Below are 17,457 nucleotides of genomic sequence, written 5' to 3' on the forward strand. Positions count from 1 at the left end.
CAGTCCCCAACTCCGGGGACTTCCGGCCGGGGACTCCGGGTGGCAGTATACGCCGTGAAGTTGTGTGCGGCCTGCCAGTAAACCCAAAGCAGAAGAAAACAAAGTGACGTCAGCGGCTCATTTGCGTAATCTTCCCTCAGGGAAAAGTACTCCGGTGTGAACGCGATCTGTACTAAATGCCCTGGGGTCATAAGTGCCGGCACTAAATACGGCAAAGTACTTGGTGTGAACGCGCCTAATGTGTTCTTTTTAACCAAATATCTCTCAGAGGGGCGTGGGGGGTGGCTCCTTATTTCCATCTAAAGTAACTGACAGAGAATCAGCGCTTTTGAAACAGGGCTGAAACAGAGGGGATTATGGGATGCTACAATGATCTGTTTGGTATTTGGAGCCAAACACTTCAGAGACATGTTGTGTATACATCTGAGACTTATAATATATTGATGAAAAACAGTATAATAGGGGACCTTTAAAGTGTTTTTCTTGACTAATCTTGAAGCAAAGACAAGGCAGGGAACAGAAAAGGGTATTTATTTTTGCTGTAATTTTAGTGTAATAAAAAAATATATAATTTTCTATGATTACTTTGATGATTAAGGTCAAGACAGCAATGTGGTTTTAGATGTCTAGAACTTAAAGAAGAGATGATTATATCACATTTAGCTTACTTTTAATTTGTCATGGATCAATGTCAGACAAAGCCTTGGTGTTTCCATAGAAAATGTAATGGGAAAAAAATAATAATCATGTTATGTCCTTTTTTGTAGCTGTTGGACTTACCACCTGCCCAGAGCCAATGATACCAGCCAATGGGATTAAGTCAGGAGACAGATATATGGTCAATGAGGTGGTGGCATTCTCCTGTGAGCCTGGCTACACGTTACAGGTAATGAACACAACATGACCAATTAACACATGTAGAGTATATAATATACCTTTGTAATTTTAGATTATTGTACAATAACTCGTTCAAATGTTTTTTTTTTTTTTTAAAGAAACGTAATATTGTGCAGCAAAACGTGTGTATGGACACAAACTACTGTCAATAACCCTTAGCAAGCATACCATAACATTTTCCACATTGGCTGCATAATGTTTTTACCTATGTGTTAATCAGACTACGAAATGATTGTCATGCTCCCAAATGAAGTAAAAGTCAAATTCCAAACCTAGAATATCTTAAATATTTTTTTTAAACTTAACCCAGTGTATTATTCCTTAAACACTTCCAGGGCCACTCTCACATCTCCTGCATGCCGGGGACTGTGCGTCGATGGAACTACCCACCACCTCTTTGCATAGGTAACACACACTGACTAAGAACACACACGCTCTGCTGGCTGAATTGTTTTATGAATAATTGATCCAAAGGGAAAAGCATATGTCCTGCAGGTGTGTTGTTAACATAGACGTTTACGGCCTGCACAGCGAAGTGACTGAAGCGTTCCAGTAGATTACAGATGTGAGCTCGTGCTGTCTTAACACTAAACATTTACAGGTTAATTGTCACATAGAAGTCTTTGAAAATAATTAGTTTGATGATTTTATTACTAATTTTCCATTTTTTGGCTGATAAGAAATCTCTTTATTAATGTCATTTGATTACAAGTTGTTGTGTGGAATTCCTTCGTTACACATGATAGAAAACTGAGACCAGTGTCAGTTAAAGTGTTTATCAGTCAGTAAATTCACCTACATATTTCACAAATAAATTAATAGTTGTAACTAAATGAGAACTTCTTAAATATTAATTATTTGGTATATTTAGTTATATATAACCTTGGAATCAGATGTGTGGAAAAAAGCTACTTCCTAAATGATATGATCAATATACCTGCTGGATACAAACATAATTTTGTAGCTTGTTATGTGAGCCAAGGCTTCCTTACTTCCTCAAAGGAGTTTAGGGACCTTGATCACATCGATGTTTGTGTTTGTTGAAAACTTGTAGCAGGTCTGGGAAGCCAATTTGAGTTAAACTCAACCTTGACATGTCAGGACTAACTAAACTCAGCCACAGTCTCCTTCAGTATTTATTAAATTCAGCATTTCCTATTCCAGTCAGAGAGACTTGCGTCAACCAAATCATTTCTAAATCTGTCAACAGAAGGGTGAGTCATAATGGGGAGCTATAATATCAAAATATATCTGTCGGTCTCTAACGGTTCTCAAGGATATACAGGTATTCAACACACATGGTACAAGCCCCTATACAATTTAGATTTTAGTTTTAAACATGATATCCTCTCTCTTTAAAAATTGGTTTCATATACGCAAGTAGCACCAAATGAACTAACAAAATGTTTCTGTTATCTCCAAGTTTGTTTTACATGTATATTTGTATGCCACTAATGCATTATACTTGCTACAAAGGATTAATGTAATATCACTGTATTTAACCAAAACTGAGAATGCAAGAAAAAAACGGAACATTATAAACTTTGCAAAGGTACAATACAAACAGCTGTATTTAATTTCATTAGATTGTTGAGGTATATCTTATTAAGTGGCCATTGAGTGTAAATGTCAATACAATAAATCCCCCTGTCCAACCGAAGGGTACTCAAATCCCAAAGGTTGCTGCTTGTTGCTTATTCCAAATATTCTTGTTTTTTAGCTCTGTAACCTTCTTCCTGTTAGAGCAGAGGGGATGAAGTGATGATCTCCACTTTACATTTCTCATGTGTTGCCTGTTTTAACAATGTATTTGCTGGGCCTGTGTTGTCAGCTCGGTGCAGCGGGGTGTTGTCTGAGATGAGTGGTGTCATCCTCAGTCCGGGTTTCCCTGGCAACTATCCCGGCAACCTGGACTGCACCTGGCAAATCACCCTGCCAACTGGATATGGTAAGTATTATGGGATAAAGAGACTTCAGTACATCTCTTGGTTTATTTGGGAAAACAAATACTTTTTTCTAGCACCAACTCTGCATTAGCAACATAATATTTATTGAAAGCTTTTTAATGCTGTTTAATGAGCAGTGGCGAGCCGTGACTTTTATACCTAGTCCCTCTGACCCCCACCCCTTCCCTCAAAAGAGTTATTATGTCACAGCGTACTGTATACTTCAGCTGAATATCAAAACAACAGCCCGGGGTGCAAAACGCATCAATGAAAGCGACCCTCTACCACACAAAACAACACCTGTAAATAACCCAATTTGTGTTCTTTGAAATTGAAAAGGATATTGCATTGTGTTTGTTACTTTCGTTGCAGTTGTATGACTTAAGTGTAATTTGGCATGCTTTTATTTTGAAGGCGAGTTTACGCTGTTGACAGCAAGTTGTTGTTGCTATGGAAACAAGAAAAGCTTCACAGCGGGTGGAACTTGTCATAAAGTCTGCGATAATAAAACCCACCCATTTAGAGGGAAGATATGATTGGTCAATTGTACTGTAATTTGACATTACTCTTTCGTTCAGTTACTCTAGCTGGGCCCTCTGTGAATTCATAGCTGGACCACCAATCAGCTCCTATCTTCACCTCGCAGAGACAAGCTTCTTTAATTTAACCCTTCACATTCCAACAGAAACTGAATAGGCAGATTCGAAGGATGTATTTCTTTGGAAATGTTATTTTAAATACAATTAAATCAAGTTATTTTGGTAAAACTAATGAAAAATATAACTACAAATATATTTAAAAACAATATTATTTTTCAAAATGTTTTTAAATATTATTTTGTAGAATATCTTAGGCCCTCTCTCTGAAGGCCTAGAGGGCCCTGACGGCTCGCCACTGTTAATGAGTAAGTGATGGTTTGAAAAGAAACCTTTTATGTATGTATTTTGGCATGGAATACATGTCCATGTGTGTAAATATAGCTAGATTTGAGTGGAAAGGATATGACATACTTCTTTCATTAATGCTTATTATTAATGATCAAAGACTTGATTCTTGTCATTTCTATTGCTTTGGTAATCTTTGGTATCCTTGGGACTGATTGTGAAAATATGTACAAAATAAACTACATTGCATTCATTAAAGATACGTTTTACTGTTATTATCATATATATTTAATATGTTTTAGTCTAATACAATCTGTGTATGTATTCTAGGAGCACATATTCAGTTCCTAAACTTCTCTTCTGAAGACAACCACGACTTCCTTGAGGTCAGAGCTGGACCACAGCACAGCTCTGCTCTGATTGGACAGTTTACTGGCTCTCAGATCCCACCCCTTCTGCTGAGCACTACCCACCTGACGGTCATCCACTTCTACAGTGACCATTCAGAGAACAGACCGGGGTTTAAACTAACCTATCAGGGTGAGTTTACGTGTGATTTTTGAATGTTGACCTGAGGCCACAAACCCTTAGGTGTCCCTGCAGGCGCTTCCAGTTGAAAGTGGCCCCTCAAGGGACTAAACCTGTGTTCATATTGAGCCAACGGTTGGGAACACAAGATGGTTCCTTGAATTATTTAGAAAAGAGAGATGGACTGCCTATGGTTTCTGAATAAACCTAGTCCCCAAATAACAAAGCCTTCTCAACTCCAAGAATGAAGGCTTCAATGAAAAAACGCATCGCTATTAGGTTTTGAGCTTTGATCCGTGGATGAGGCATGCTGAAGACTTAAAAAAAACGTATAGCTTTCCTCTCATCATTAAAAGAGATGGATTGTTAGTAAGCCCTGTGAGGGACTGGCATCTTGTCCAGCAGGCTTTGCTCGTAGCCCTAAGTGTTTCACTTCAAAGACACCAGAGATGCACTGTGGGTCTATACGCCAGCATAAGTAGAGCAAGGCTTACTTACACATAGGCTAACCCACATGCACATTTTTTTACCCTTTTTTTCTCCTAATTTGCAATGACAAAGTCCCCTAAAACGGCATCTCTTGTCACTGCTTACTTCCACTTTCGGCTTTTGAAGCTTGTAGACATACAGTATTTCCCTTAAAGTGGACCTATCATGCTATATTTGAATAATATAGTATAGGACCATACCTATATAAGGCATATTTATACTTCAAAATACCAAACAGATCATGCATTTTAGCCATGCCTCATTTTGCTCAATTTGACATCTTTTAGCTCTGTTTTAGCAAGGGCAGATTCAGTGAGAACAGCACCATCTACTGGCCTGGCATATGTACTACAGCGTCTCCAGCGCTTTCGAACGGCAATGGCCGTGGCTGTCTCCTCCTGATTGGTGGAGTTGGCCCAATAGCCGTAGCGCCACTGTCCTGACGTTAGGACAGTGTTCAAATCTGGATCAGTTTTGATCAGATCCGTTGCAGCCCCTTTTTTAGAGATTTGGGTATGGAGGAAAATAGAGAGGGTTGTGTTTTCTGACACTTGGTGAGTTCCCTGGAACACCGGGGACACATATTCATGTATAAAAGACGTACAAAAGTGCATTTTGCATGATAGGTCCCCTTTAAATAAAGTTGCACCAGATGCTTTTTCTCATCTGACATCAACTATCCTATCCTGTCTAAGAATGTCATAATGCAATGATTGGTTTTGTTGAATGAAAACATTGTGAAAGCTCTGACAGGGTGCATGATTTCGGCCCGCAGCACTCAATGACATAAGCTCAGGTTCTGTTTTAAAGGTCCAGGAGGTATATGGTTCAGTAGGCTGAATTGCAGTGTGCACATCCACAAAATCTCAGAGGGATAAGTGCAACAAAATCAATAGAAAGTACCCTCACAGTGATTTTTAGACCCATATGTCGCTAATAAAATCTTAAGGGAGCTCTGATTCCAGTTTTAGTGTTTGGCACTCTGACATCGTACGTTCTTGATTGTAGTTTCAAAGCCGCACATACTCCCCTATGACTTGGACAACGTTTGGCTTACATTTTCCACATTCTCTCCTCCTCCCTCTTTCAGCCCCCGGTATCACTTTATCCTTTCCATCTCTTTCCCTTGATGCTGCTTTCACATGGGACCTCTACTGCACATCTGTCACTACTCACTTTTCTGTTCCTTCTGTATTTCCACTATGTCCAGTTCTTTTTGTCAATATTTGTATAGCTGTCGGTATCTAAAAGTGCCAGGGGAACTCAGTTCTGACGTTCTTAAGTGTCCTTTGTGGTGTCTCCAATCAGGACTTGGGATGGTTTAGCCCACAGGTGTTCCTGTACACATGCAGTTTCTTCCTGCATAAAAGTAGCCTGGCAGCAACTGTTTGTCAACTTTTTATTTTTCGAGATGCCCCTTGAAGTCTATATGCCTCAGACAGAAAAGTTTTGAATAAAATTGATTGAAATTGTAATTTTGTGATTTGGCAAGCAGCCTTAGTGAGCTGCTGTTTAAGGCTACAGGGTACAATGCTAATAAACACATTCACAAATACCTTTGGTAATCTCAGTTTAAGTCAGGGGTCGGCAACCCCTGGCACGCGTGCCACCATTGGCACGTGGCACCGTAACCAGTGGCACACTAGGAATAAGTGGAATAAGTGTGCAAAATATTAAAATCTTATTTTCGGATCCTGAACGAGACCGCCGCCAGAGCGTGTCTCCCCGTTACCTGCAGAAGGAAGCCATGCACGCAACGCAGCCCCACTCTCTTTAACTCCAGGCGACTTTCTGCCGCTTTCCTCCGTAATGCAGTGCTGATAGTTTCACCACAGAGGAAAGCACTTCACAAATTGCAGTACCCATAAGGAGCTGTAAAAATGCCGCAGTTTTTGCGTGGCGATCGATATCGGCCGATACTTCACTCTCTGCCGATCGATCGGTGCTCTCTAAAAATGCCGATCGATCGGTGCTCTCTAAAAATGCCGATCGCGAGAGCCGATCGCATGACACTTTTCTCTGTGCGCGGCAAAACAAGCTCGCCAAAATGGCTTCACCAGTCTGGCAGTATTTTAAGGTGTCCGAAAATGACAATAAAATAGCGGTATGCAACGTGTGTGAAGCAGAAATCCTGCAGCTCCGCCCGCTGTGACGGACCGGTGAGCGGAGCAAAACACACAAGAGTTAGACCTAACACACTTAGCTATTTTATCTACCTCTGGAACTAGTTATAAATATATTTATTCTTCACTGTCACTCATTACTGGATCAGTGAGCTGCATGAGATACTGACAGGCTGTCAGGAGAGAGAGAGAGGGGGAGAGAGGAAAAGAGAGCGCTTCCGCTCATTTCTCCCGTGTTATTATCCAAAGTTAATGTAAACTTGAATAATGTAGGCTACTTCATTTGAATGTAACAATTATGTTGGTTGTTGTTTGTGAAAGCGCCAGTGAATGAGCCCCATTAACTGAGTTTTAAACATTTCTTTAAATGGAAGATCCCCATAGGACCCGCCCACTCGATCGGATCGGCGATCGGAGCATCCCTAATGTAAGTTGCGCTGACAGGTCCACACACTGCTTCCCCGCAGCGAGGCTCCCCCGCCCTCCTGTTGACAGTTCACGAACGTCGAGCTCTTCACCCCCCCCCCCCCCCCCACGTTGATAATTCACGATCGTCGGCACGCTGATAAAAATTTCTTTTTTGAATGGCACACAAAAAGGTTGCCGACCCCTGGTTTAAGTGAATCGTATAACCTTAAAAATCAAGTGTATCTGAAATCAAGTTTCCAATTATTTCCACTCTGAAAGTTATTTTCTTTATCTGTCTCTGCAGCCTATCAACTTCAAAACTGCCAGGACCCCTTTCCTTTCCTCAACGGTGACATCATCAACGGTGACTACAGCGCTGGCCAATCAGTAACTTTTCAGTGCTACCCCGGTTATGTTTTGATAGGACACCCTGTCCTAACGTGCCTGCACGGGACCAACCGGAAGTGGAACCACCCATTTCCACGCTGTGAGGGTAAGAAGAATAACCAATGAAATGTTTTATACTATTTTATTTGATGGGTGATAAGTATGTATCAAGATTAAAATTAAGATACAAATGTACATTTGTCACATTAGCCAGTTTATGTTGTGTGGTTATCCATTGTTTCCCAGAACATCCCCATCCATCAGGTTAAATGGTAATTTAAAGTCTAGACATTTAGAAAATGTTGTTATCCTAATTGAGTTTTGGAGAATGTAATCTCATCTTTCATCAGTACCACAAGCGCTATAAAGCAGCAGTTAAGAAGAAAGGGAATATACCTATGTCACTTAGATATTTTACTTTATACATCAGTAGCACAATCATTGTTCTTATTAATAGCACCACTGCTGCTGCTTTTACTAATACTACTACAAATAATAATGATATTTATATTCAACACTGTCTATAGTTCAAAGTTATTCTTTCCTCTCCATCGTTTCAGGACTAGCAGGTTCAATGAATGGGACAAATTTGCACATAGATAATCTCATAACTCTGCTTTTTACAGCTCCTTGCGGCTATAATGTCACAGCTGAAAACGGGACAATCTATTCACCTCAGTACCCCGTTGAATACCCCAACTCCCAAGACTGCAGCTGGCTCATCACTGTTCCCCACGGACACGGAGTTTATATCAACTTTACCTTATTGCAGACGGAGCCTGTCACTGATTACATCGCTGTCTGGTAAGCCTGGGTACACTTGAACTTACATGCACACACACACACACACACACACACACACACACACACACACACACAACACATGCATGCAAAAGCTTCTTTTCATTGTTGCCCTTTATCCTTGGCCCGATTTCATCACTGACAGCTAAGTCTTGAATTGACTTGCATCCTGCCTCCTCTCTGAACACCATTAAGAAGTTATATCAACTTTTGATTCTGTTTTTTATTATCATTCTGTCCCTCTCTCTCTCACACACACACAAACACACACTTCTGCTTTCTCTCACACACACTTTTATTAGTGGTAACCTTATTCCTGGCATTGATGGCATGTCTTTCTTACCTGTACAAAGGAATTCACAGAGAAAACATCAGTATGTGTCAATTGTTTATGATGTTATCATACAGCAACATACACAAAAACCCATATGGATCTGTGTATGGCCTGGTTTATGCACAGGGATCACAGCAACATACACTACTAATACATACACCCATATATACTATGTGCTATGCATATAATGAATCTCCTGCAGTAATAATGGGATTCACAGTGGAGGTAAGATTGTAACAGGGAGTGTGAGAGTAATGCATTTACAGTGGGACCACTGACCAATTCAATCTAACTCGGCACCACGGCCATAGGCAGACCCAGAGAGGGCTTAGGAACTCTGGCAGTAATGATGAGATTCAGTGAGCAGTGGGAAATGTAATGAAAGGAGCTGGGTTCACATATCCAACGGGACTCGGATGGCTCTGACAAGTTTGGGTCAGTGCGAGAGACATTTCTCACTCAATAATTACAGTTTGGGAAAAATAATATAAAACAGTGAATCTATTACTAATACAATTAAGATCAAGTAGGATTTTGTCACTCACTGTCATCATCTGGTGGAGGTTGGTTTTTAGGAAATACATATTTGGTGTTAGGTTGAAGCCAGTCTATAATTGTCATGCTCCAGAGTAAAGCTCTAGGGAGTGAGTAGTTGAAATGCAGGCAGTGGGAAAGTAATACATTTACACTCTGGGACTACTCGCTTTCAATCTCACCAGCTACCAGCGCTATGGATATAGCTATGGAGAGACACAGCATCAAGTTATTTTGTAGTTGCAAATAGATTTTTGTGATATATGTCTTTTTGGCACATTACACAGGGAACAAAATCCTCGATTGTAGGGTACCAAAAGACATCTGTAATGTGAGATTAGTGCATAAATGATGGACTGTTGCACTGTTCAATCCTGCTTTATTTCCCAACACATGAATATATTTGGAAGTGACTGAAGGAAAAGTGCTTTGCTCGGAGCCAGCGGGATAGCATCTACCTTCCAGGGCCTTAGAGTGAGTGATCTGAGGGTCCGCTGATACTGCATTACAGACATGTAAATAGAAGAGGAAACAGCAACGTCCAGAATAATCATAAAACATAGTCTTATTTTAAGATGGATAGATGGATTCAGTCATTCATTCATTTTAAACTAATATGTCATTCTCTAAGAAACTACAGAAATTCTCCAATACATTTTTTTTTTTGTTATACTTCAAGGCAGATGTACTGTAGATATTGATTTCAGCGAAGTGGAAACACCCAGAATTGCTTTCCAGTTGTTGTCAGTCAGATCAAAGGCTGTTGCATCAGTGACTCTGCTCTGGACGCCTTCTTTTTTTTGACGGAGATGCATTGCTCATCTGAGCTTCGATAGATCTTCTATTCTATTTTTTTAATCCCTAATATCTTTTTCAGTGAGTCTTTGGCTTATTTTGACTTTGAGAATGTAATGTGCTTTTCATGTTGAAGGTTGTAGCAACAGGAGAGGTACTGTACAGAACAACGGGTGTACACTGAGTCCATGTCATTAATGACGCACAGAGTAAAGTGTTCATAGAACATTGCCTTTGTTCAGGTTGAGTGTGTTCAATGCCATAAGTATCAGCTGACTTACAATCACCTCACACTCAATGAGGTTGTTTCCTTACTCATCTGAAGAGCCTACATTTTCACTTCTCTGATAACTCATTCTACCGCTGTCAGTAGTTATGCTGATTTCCTCCTCCGCCAGCCTCCTCGTGTTCTCGCTTCTCATTAATCAAACTTGTGATGAATGTCTTTTGCCTTTGTGAATCACAATGTCCTGTTTTTTCCATATCTCAGTGATGTGTATCTTCTGGTTTCTGCCCTGTATGCCCCTGGGGTTTATGTGACGGCAGCTGCATCCAGATGTCAGGGACTGAAGCCAAACTGTCTCTATGCTCTGCAACCAGCCGAAGTTTGGCTTCTTGCCTAATATCACTGGACCACTTCTAACAGTGGTCTATGGATCTAACACTAGAGCAACACAGTAGTTCTCCTAAAATCATCTGTCTGGTTTGATTAAATGTGTACATGGTGTAAATGTATACACATACAAACTCAGAAAAAGACAATGTTTTATATCAGTGTACTTTATTTTTCAGCATTAAGAGTTCACTTTATTTATTTATTTTTTGTTGGATCCAATTTTTTCTTCAAACCAGGACTCTGATAAGGTTGTGAAAAAAGCGCAGTGCTTTTACTGTAGGAGGGAGAAATGTGATTTGGTTGATGGTGAATCATGTCAGCCCCATCTCTCTTCTATCTCTTAATGTATTCTTTCCAATTCCAGCCTATTCCCAGCTGCAGTGGGCTCGCGTCAATCACCTGTAGGAGATAGACAGAATAGATAACTCTTAATAAATCAAACTTCCTTTAAACCCTTATTTCCAGAGGTAAGGCTTACTTAAAACATGTTCTGCTCACGTATCAGCAGTGTTTGAGGTTCACAAACCAGCAGCCTTTTAGCCTCACAAGCTTACATCTTATGGTTCGAGGGGACTGACTCTATTAAATGGGTTTCATTGAACCTGATTCTTTCACTGAGGGAAAGGTCACTAACAAACTCTGGGAGCTAAGTCCAAGTCTTCTCTCTGCTGTCGTCCAATGTATTTACTTTTTCAGAAACAAGTTCAAAATATATAGTAATTACAACTCCCAAAAACACGTTATAATAAATGTTAAATGCATATGATAAATATATATTGGTTCTGTATATGTTCTCTAAGTAAAAATAGAGCCACAACATTCTAGGTCTGCTTTATTTTAAATGACCCAAAAAGCACATTTTGATTCTCCAAATGAGCTCCAACACCTTCAGAAGGCCTTGAATTATTGAGGAGCCAAGAGATCCCAGGCACTTCTCATGAATAAAATGTTAAAACCCTTGTTTAATCTAATGGCATGTTCATTAAAAACCGAAAACTGGGCATTTAGGAACTTTAGAAAATGTAACCTTTCAGCAACATTCAATATTTAATGAGTTAAGTTAAGCCTTTAATCCACAGGCTTTGTTCAATGAACTTGTGTGAAATAGGTTAAAAAAAGCAAATATTTAGCTTCATACAATATTTGTTCTGCCCTTTAAAAAGCCAGGCGTGTGGCAGATACATGTTTTATTTTATTAATAAAGGTTGCTTTTGGTCTGTCTTTCTCAGTGGTATTACTTTTAATCAGTGAAAGCAAATGCAAGATTAACATTTCATAAATGGTTCAGACTGATCCAAATCCCTGACTTGCCTTTAGTGCTGTGGCAGACAACCAGTCAGCGGTTTGTTTATTCAGTATGATTTTAATTACCTAATCAATGTAGCCATTTAGGATTTTCATCACTATTATGGATTTTCATTATAAAGAATCCACTCAGACACTTTTGGAGATAATCATGGATTTGTGATAACATATTTTTTCTGGTGATGTGGGGTTGAATGTTGCCGACAGATCAATGAGACAATCCATATATTTCTACTCAGAGTAGAAGAGAAAATAAAAACTGTTGCAAACTCAACTAATGGAGGTTGAGCCTGGGCAGATACAGTGCACAATGGTTCCATATTTACCCTCAGGTTACCTTTTAGTTTCATTAAATTAATATTACCATCCTCATATTCCCATGAGTAAGATGTTACTCAGACTATGGCTGGTAATACCTCTTAGTTTAAGGGCTTTGCTTGCAATGTAGAAAAGGATTTGTGGAACAAAAGTAAATCAGAAACAGTTATCTTTTTTTTATTACGCATAGTTGTCTTTCTGCCAACTGTTACGTGACTTTTGGTTTCTCTCTGTCCATCCGTCTTCTGCAATTCTTCCAATGTTTCCTGCTTCCAGTTTAACCATTGTCTGTCGTCTGTGTTCCTCTCTCCGTGTCTTCATTCAGGGACGGCCCAGAGACGTCTAGTCCTCAGCTGGGAGTCTTCAGCGGCAACACAGCATTGGAGTCGGCCTACAGTACCAGCCCGAAGGTCCTGATCCGCTTCCACTCTGACTTTTCCACTGGAGGGTTCTTCATTCTCAACTACCATGGTACAGATACAAACTCACCCACACACACCTGTAGTATAAGCATGCTCATATGTAAGCTGTGTACAGCTTATACTGCACGAACAGTTAGACACATACGGTATATACAAATAGTTATAGGGACAGATAAACCACATTTTTACACTGCCAAAACATGGCACAGCATCATAATGCACAAGAGTGTTTGAGTGCCATATGCGTCCCTGAATACCAAAGTGTCTCCTATCCAAGCTTCAATCTAAAACACATGTATCAAGTCTTCTAGTGTCATTTCCATAACCAGTGAAGAGCTATAACAGACGATTCAGACAGTAAAAAATACAAAAAAAGTGTAGCTACTTTTCTTTTTTCACTCTAGCAATGCTTTCATCATATCTCCCCTAGTGTTCATTATTTGTAAAAATAAAGTTAATGTCTGAAAAGGTCAATGTCATGGTTTTCAGTGATTAACATGTGTGTACCCTTTGTTGCAATGAGACAGCCTATTTGATAAAGGCTGCAGCTGCACCACTTGTTTCTCAGGGTGTGCAATGTGCATCTCGCTAATCAACCACTTTTAAGGAAAAAAATAAGTCAATTTGAGTTTCCTAAGGTTAAAATATGTTTTTGTTTATGGACTTGTGAATCATTGTGAACAGAGCACCCACTCTTGAAATGACCTTCTTTCTGTTATTGTTTGTTTTTTACACTAGAAATTAAGGTCCCTTGATTAAACGTTTTTCTCTCTCTCTCTCTCTCTCCAGCCTACCGTCTGAAGAAATGTCCTGCTCCGCCTGTTGTGGAGAACTCAGAGGTGATCTACGAAGATGAAGACTTCCAGATTGGTAATTCACAATAATAAGATCTTAATTGAATGAAAGTGATGTCGCACCAACTAGTCTACCTAACTTCAGCAATCTAAAAAAAAACACCTTGGTTACTTCTTGACCTTCGCTGTTTAATTCAACTTATTTATTTATTTGTATTACCTTTTTTGGGGGGGCATCATACTGTAACATCAAAATGACTCTCACCTGACAGGTCTGACATACTGCCTGGTTTTTGTGGGATCATTATGCTGCTATACTAATGGGCTAAATTACTCTTTACATGCATATTCTAAATATAGCAAGGTGAGAATGCTACTGTTAATTACATTTTGCTTTGTTAGTGAAGCTGAGCCCTCGCTCCAAATAAAATCCACGCAGTGTACAACTGTGAGCATGTTGTCAGTATCTGTGACACAGAAAGAAACACAAGAGCGAGGAATTCACAAAAGACAATTAAGTTATGCAAAATTCTTCATTAATATCTATGTCAGTTGCATCTCTTCACTGCCAGTACAGAGATAGGTTTGGGGTGTTTCTGGTGCTTCTTGGCATAAACAGAGACAAACAGCTGGCTCCATCAATGGAGATAAAATAAGCCTTCCAACCCCTCTACAATTGGCGTCATGGTATTTAGAGTAAATATGATGTGTTGTTATATCACTAGTCTCCAATACATTTTAATACCACCTAGATTTTGACCATAAATGTACAAAAGAAACGTAGCAGTCTATTTTTTGTCCGTAAATAACAAGAATGTTTCCAATTAGGTTATTTCCAATCTGTTTGAGCTGAAGATAAATGCAATGTTAACCCAGCCATGGCTCTGTAATGGGTAAAAAGTAAAAACCTATGTTTGTGCACAGGACAGAGGAAATGCCATGATCGTATAAAGGGGAAGGCAGATGGAGAGAGAGGGATAGTAAATCTGGGGGGGGTGTTAAGTTCCAATATCAATAATCTTTCTCCAGAATCACTGACACTGATAATAATACCAGTATGTTCTCTCAAGCTTTTGAAATACATTAGTTTTGGTAGAAATAATCACATGTCAAGTTCTCCATTTTCCCTCAGTTCTGTGTTATGTGATTTGCTCAAAACATTTACTCTTAGGGTTGGTGACCTTTTGGATCAACAGGGGATGTGTTTTGAACAAATCAGACATCTCATAAAGCCCACGCAAGCTCAATTTGCCCCGGCCGATGTATGCAGAGCCTAGCCGCTGCTGGCGAAGTATACAATCATTTCTCTGCAGAAAACTCCACAACATTTTGAAATGTCAGCTTTTTTATGAACTCTGGAAAGTTGGTTGATTTTTGAATAATTAGTTGATTTGGGGGATTTGGGGATTTTACACTTTTAAAGACACTTTTAAAGTGGTCAAACCCCAGAGTCAGGAAAGACTTCATTATCCCTCAAATTGATATTAGAAAATGTTCCTTAGATATGATCTTCCTAACAGGACACTAACAATGTTCAACAGTGATGCACAGAGTAATAATACTACACCAGAGTGACGTCAAATAATTGACACTTGCACTACACCACAGCAGCACTTTTCACAGCAAGACTGAGTAAAAATGAGGGCTATTTTTAGAATAATCATACATAGAAGTCTCACAAGCCCTCAGAACGTTGGGCTGCATGTACTTAGAATTTTACATTGACAAACTCTGGCCGGATGGAGTACCTCGGAGACCACACTACCTTTGTTTTTGTCGGTCAGTCTAATAGCCAATTATACAATCTGTGAACACGCTCAAAGAAAGGCTGAATGTTCTTGTTTGTTCTGTTTACCTTTTTTTATAGTCCATGCCTCATGCTGAGAGCTTTGGCACTGTGCGCCTCTGGGGCAAAGTTTGAAATAGGCATTAAATCTGGCTGACAGGTGGTGGATATCCTCCCGATTCAAGATCAAAACCCCTTCAAACTTGTTTTCTTTTTAAAACAGGGCATCTTAACTATTTTGGAGCGTACAATATTTACAGTTAATATATAAAGACAGTTATTGGTTGCGGTAATCGTCCTCCTGTCTATACTTGGTATAAATAGATCCTTCCTTGCACAAATGTGTATTAAAATGCAAATATTATATTCATTCCTTGCAGCAATGTACTCATGCAGACAATCTAAGGCTTTTATCTAAAAATCAGTCTTTTTATTGGAAAATACCCCAGGTACGTACGAGAGCATTAACATAGACTCTGAATCTGCTTTTGGATATGATGTGTACTTACTGCACAAACATAAAGACTCATCAGAAGCACTTGTTAAATGTATAATCTATGATCATTCAATAGACTTTTTATTTTGTTCCTGCTTAGGTGATATTGTGAGGTACCGTTGTCTACCTGGATATACACTGGTGGGAAAAGCCGAGCTGATGTGTAAACTCAATACCCATTTGCTTTTTGAAGCCCCGCCACCAACATGTCAAGGTAATGCTACTCCCAAACCATAAATACAACATACAGCATGTGCATGTTTATGTCACAATCATACATTGACTCTGTGTTGAGTCGTTTAAAAAAATCCTCAAACAAATATGAATACATAAAATGTCATAACTATCAAAATGATTCGGAAACCTTGATCCTACGTATTGGATGAAGTTATCTACATATTGACATGTTAAAGCAGGAAAAGCACAGGTCAAGCTACTTTGTTTGGTCCAAGTAAGAGATGCCAGTTAGCGAGCGTGCATAGAACCAAGACCCTGGACCTAAAAGTAATGCCTTTGCTGCCATGACATGCTTAAATGTCTTTTGTGAGGTACAGTATATTAGGCAGATTGAGTAAAGCCAAACCAGTTAATGACATGTGAAATAGCACATGTTTTTATTGTGTGACATTCCTACTATTGTGTGTTGAAGTTAACATTTCTCAATTGATAATATATTCCACTTTTTCAATACTCAGGTTGTTGAATGTTCTTTCATTAGTACAACATTTAATTTTGGCATGTATGTGGCTCTTTATTTCAAGAAATTAAGAGGCAGCAGGAAAGAAGCACTTTAGATTTTCAGTTAAATGTATAATACATCCACACTGTGAGGTGCTGGCAGCAGTACCTGGTATTTCTACGAGACAACTGAATACTGATTTGAATTCCTCTTTTGAGAAAACTCTTTTGTGAACAGATGCTCAGCCTTCGCCATCATCATGTAAGATGAACAGAGTGTCCTTTTTATTATAAAGCAGGAGCATAAGAAGAAAGTTTGGTGCCTTTTGTGTGAAATCCTGATTCCTAAACACTCATCACACAGAAAGATTGAGTCAGACTTCCAGTGTCTCGCTAAAGGCTAATAAATAGGCGCATTTTAAAGGCAGAGAAGATGGGCATGTGGCTTTGAGATTCTTTCGCAGACCCAACATGACCCTGACGCAGGCAAGCTAATTCTATAGAAAGTACATTTCAAAAGAAGGTCCTTAATGCATGTGAGTTGGAAAAAGGATACAGATAATGGATATGAACAGGTAAACAAGAACAGTGAGATGGATGCATTTTGAGAGTGGTTCACACCTAGTATCTACCAAAGTTTCACGGTTCTTATCAATCTCACTGGCTTTTGTCTATAACTCCTCCAGCCCAGTGCCCAGCCAATGAGGAGCGGACATTGTCATCAGGAGTGATACTTAGCCCTGGGTTTCCTAGCAACTACCCCAACAGCCAGACGTGCTCCTGGCTGCTTCACATGGTTCCAGGTACAGTGTGTATGGAGGGGGTGTAACCAGTGTCTGTCTAGGCTGCTGTTTTATATATATCTGCACTTTGATTATAAATATGTATAACAGTGTGTGCGTGTCCCCCTGCATTT

General features: G+C 39.5%; 1 protein-coding gene across 1 annotated transcript in view; it reads left to right on the forward strand.

Annotated features, from left to right (window-relative positions):
• LOC117471385 (CUB and sushi domain-containing protein 1-like) overlaps nt 1–17,457 on the forward strand; it is a 385,022-nt gene that overhangs the window by 322,410 nt on the left and 45,155 nt on the right. Inside the window, exons 40-49 of the mRNA XM_034116353.1 lie at nt 768–886; nt 1,233–1,302; nt 2,729–2,845; nt 4,058–4,267; nt 7,580–7,768; nt 8,289–8,466; nt 12,691–12,836; nt 13,577–13,657; nt 15,964–16,077; nt 17,228–17,344. Of these exons, the coding sequence (XP_033972244.1) occupies nt 768–886; nt 1,233–1,302; nt 2,729–2,845; nt 4,058–4,267; nt 7,580–7,768; nt 8,289–8,466; nt 12,691–12,836; nt 13,577–13,657; nt 15,964–16,077; nt 17,228–17,344 (1,341 nt within the window). The remainder of the gene's footprint in view (nt 1–767; nt 887–1,232; nt 1,303–2,728; nt 2,846–4,057; nt 4,268–7,579; nt 7,769–8,288; nt 8,467–12,690; nt 12,837–13,576; nt 13,658–15,963; nt 16,078–17,227; nt 17,345–17,457) is intronic.

Source organism: Trematomus bernacchii, unplaced genomic scaffold (genome assembly GCF_902827165.1).
Source record: "Trematomus bernacchii unplaced genomic scaffold, fTreBer1.1, whole genome shotgun sequence".
In the NCBI taxonomy this organism is placed as follows: domain Eukaryota; kingdom Metazoa; phylum Chordata; class Actinopteri; order Perciformes; family Nototheniidae; genus Trematomus; species Trematomus bernacchii.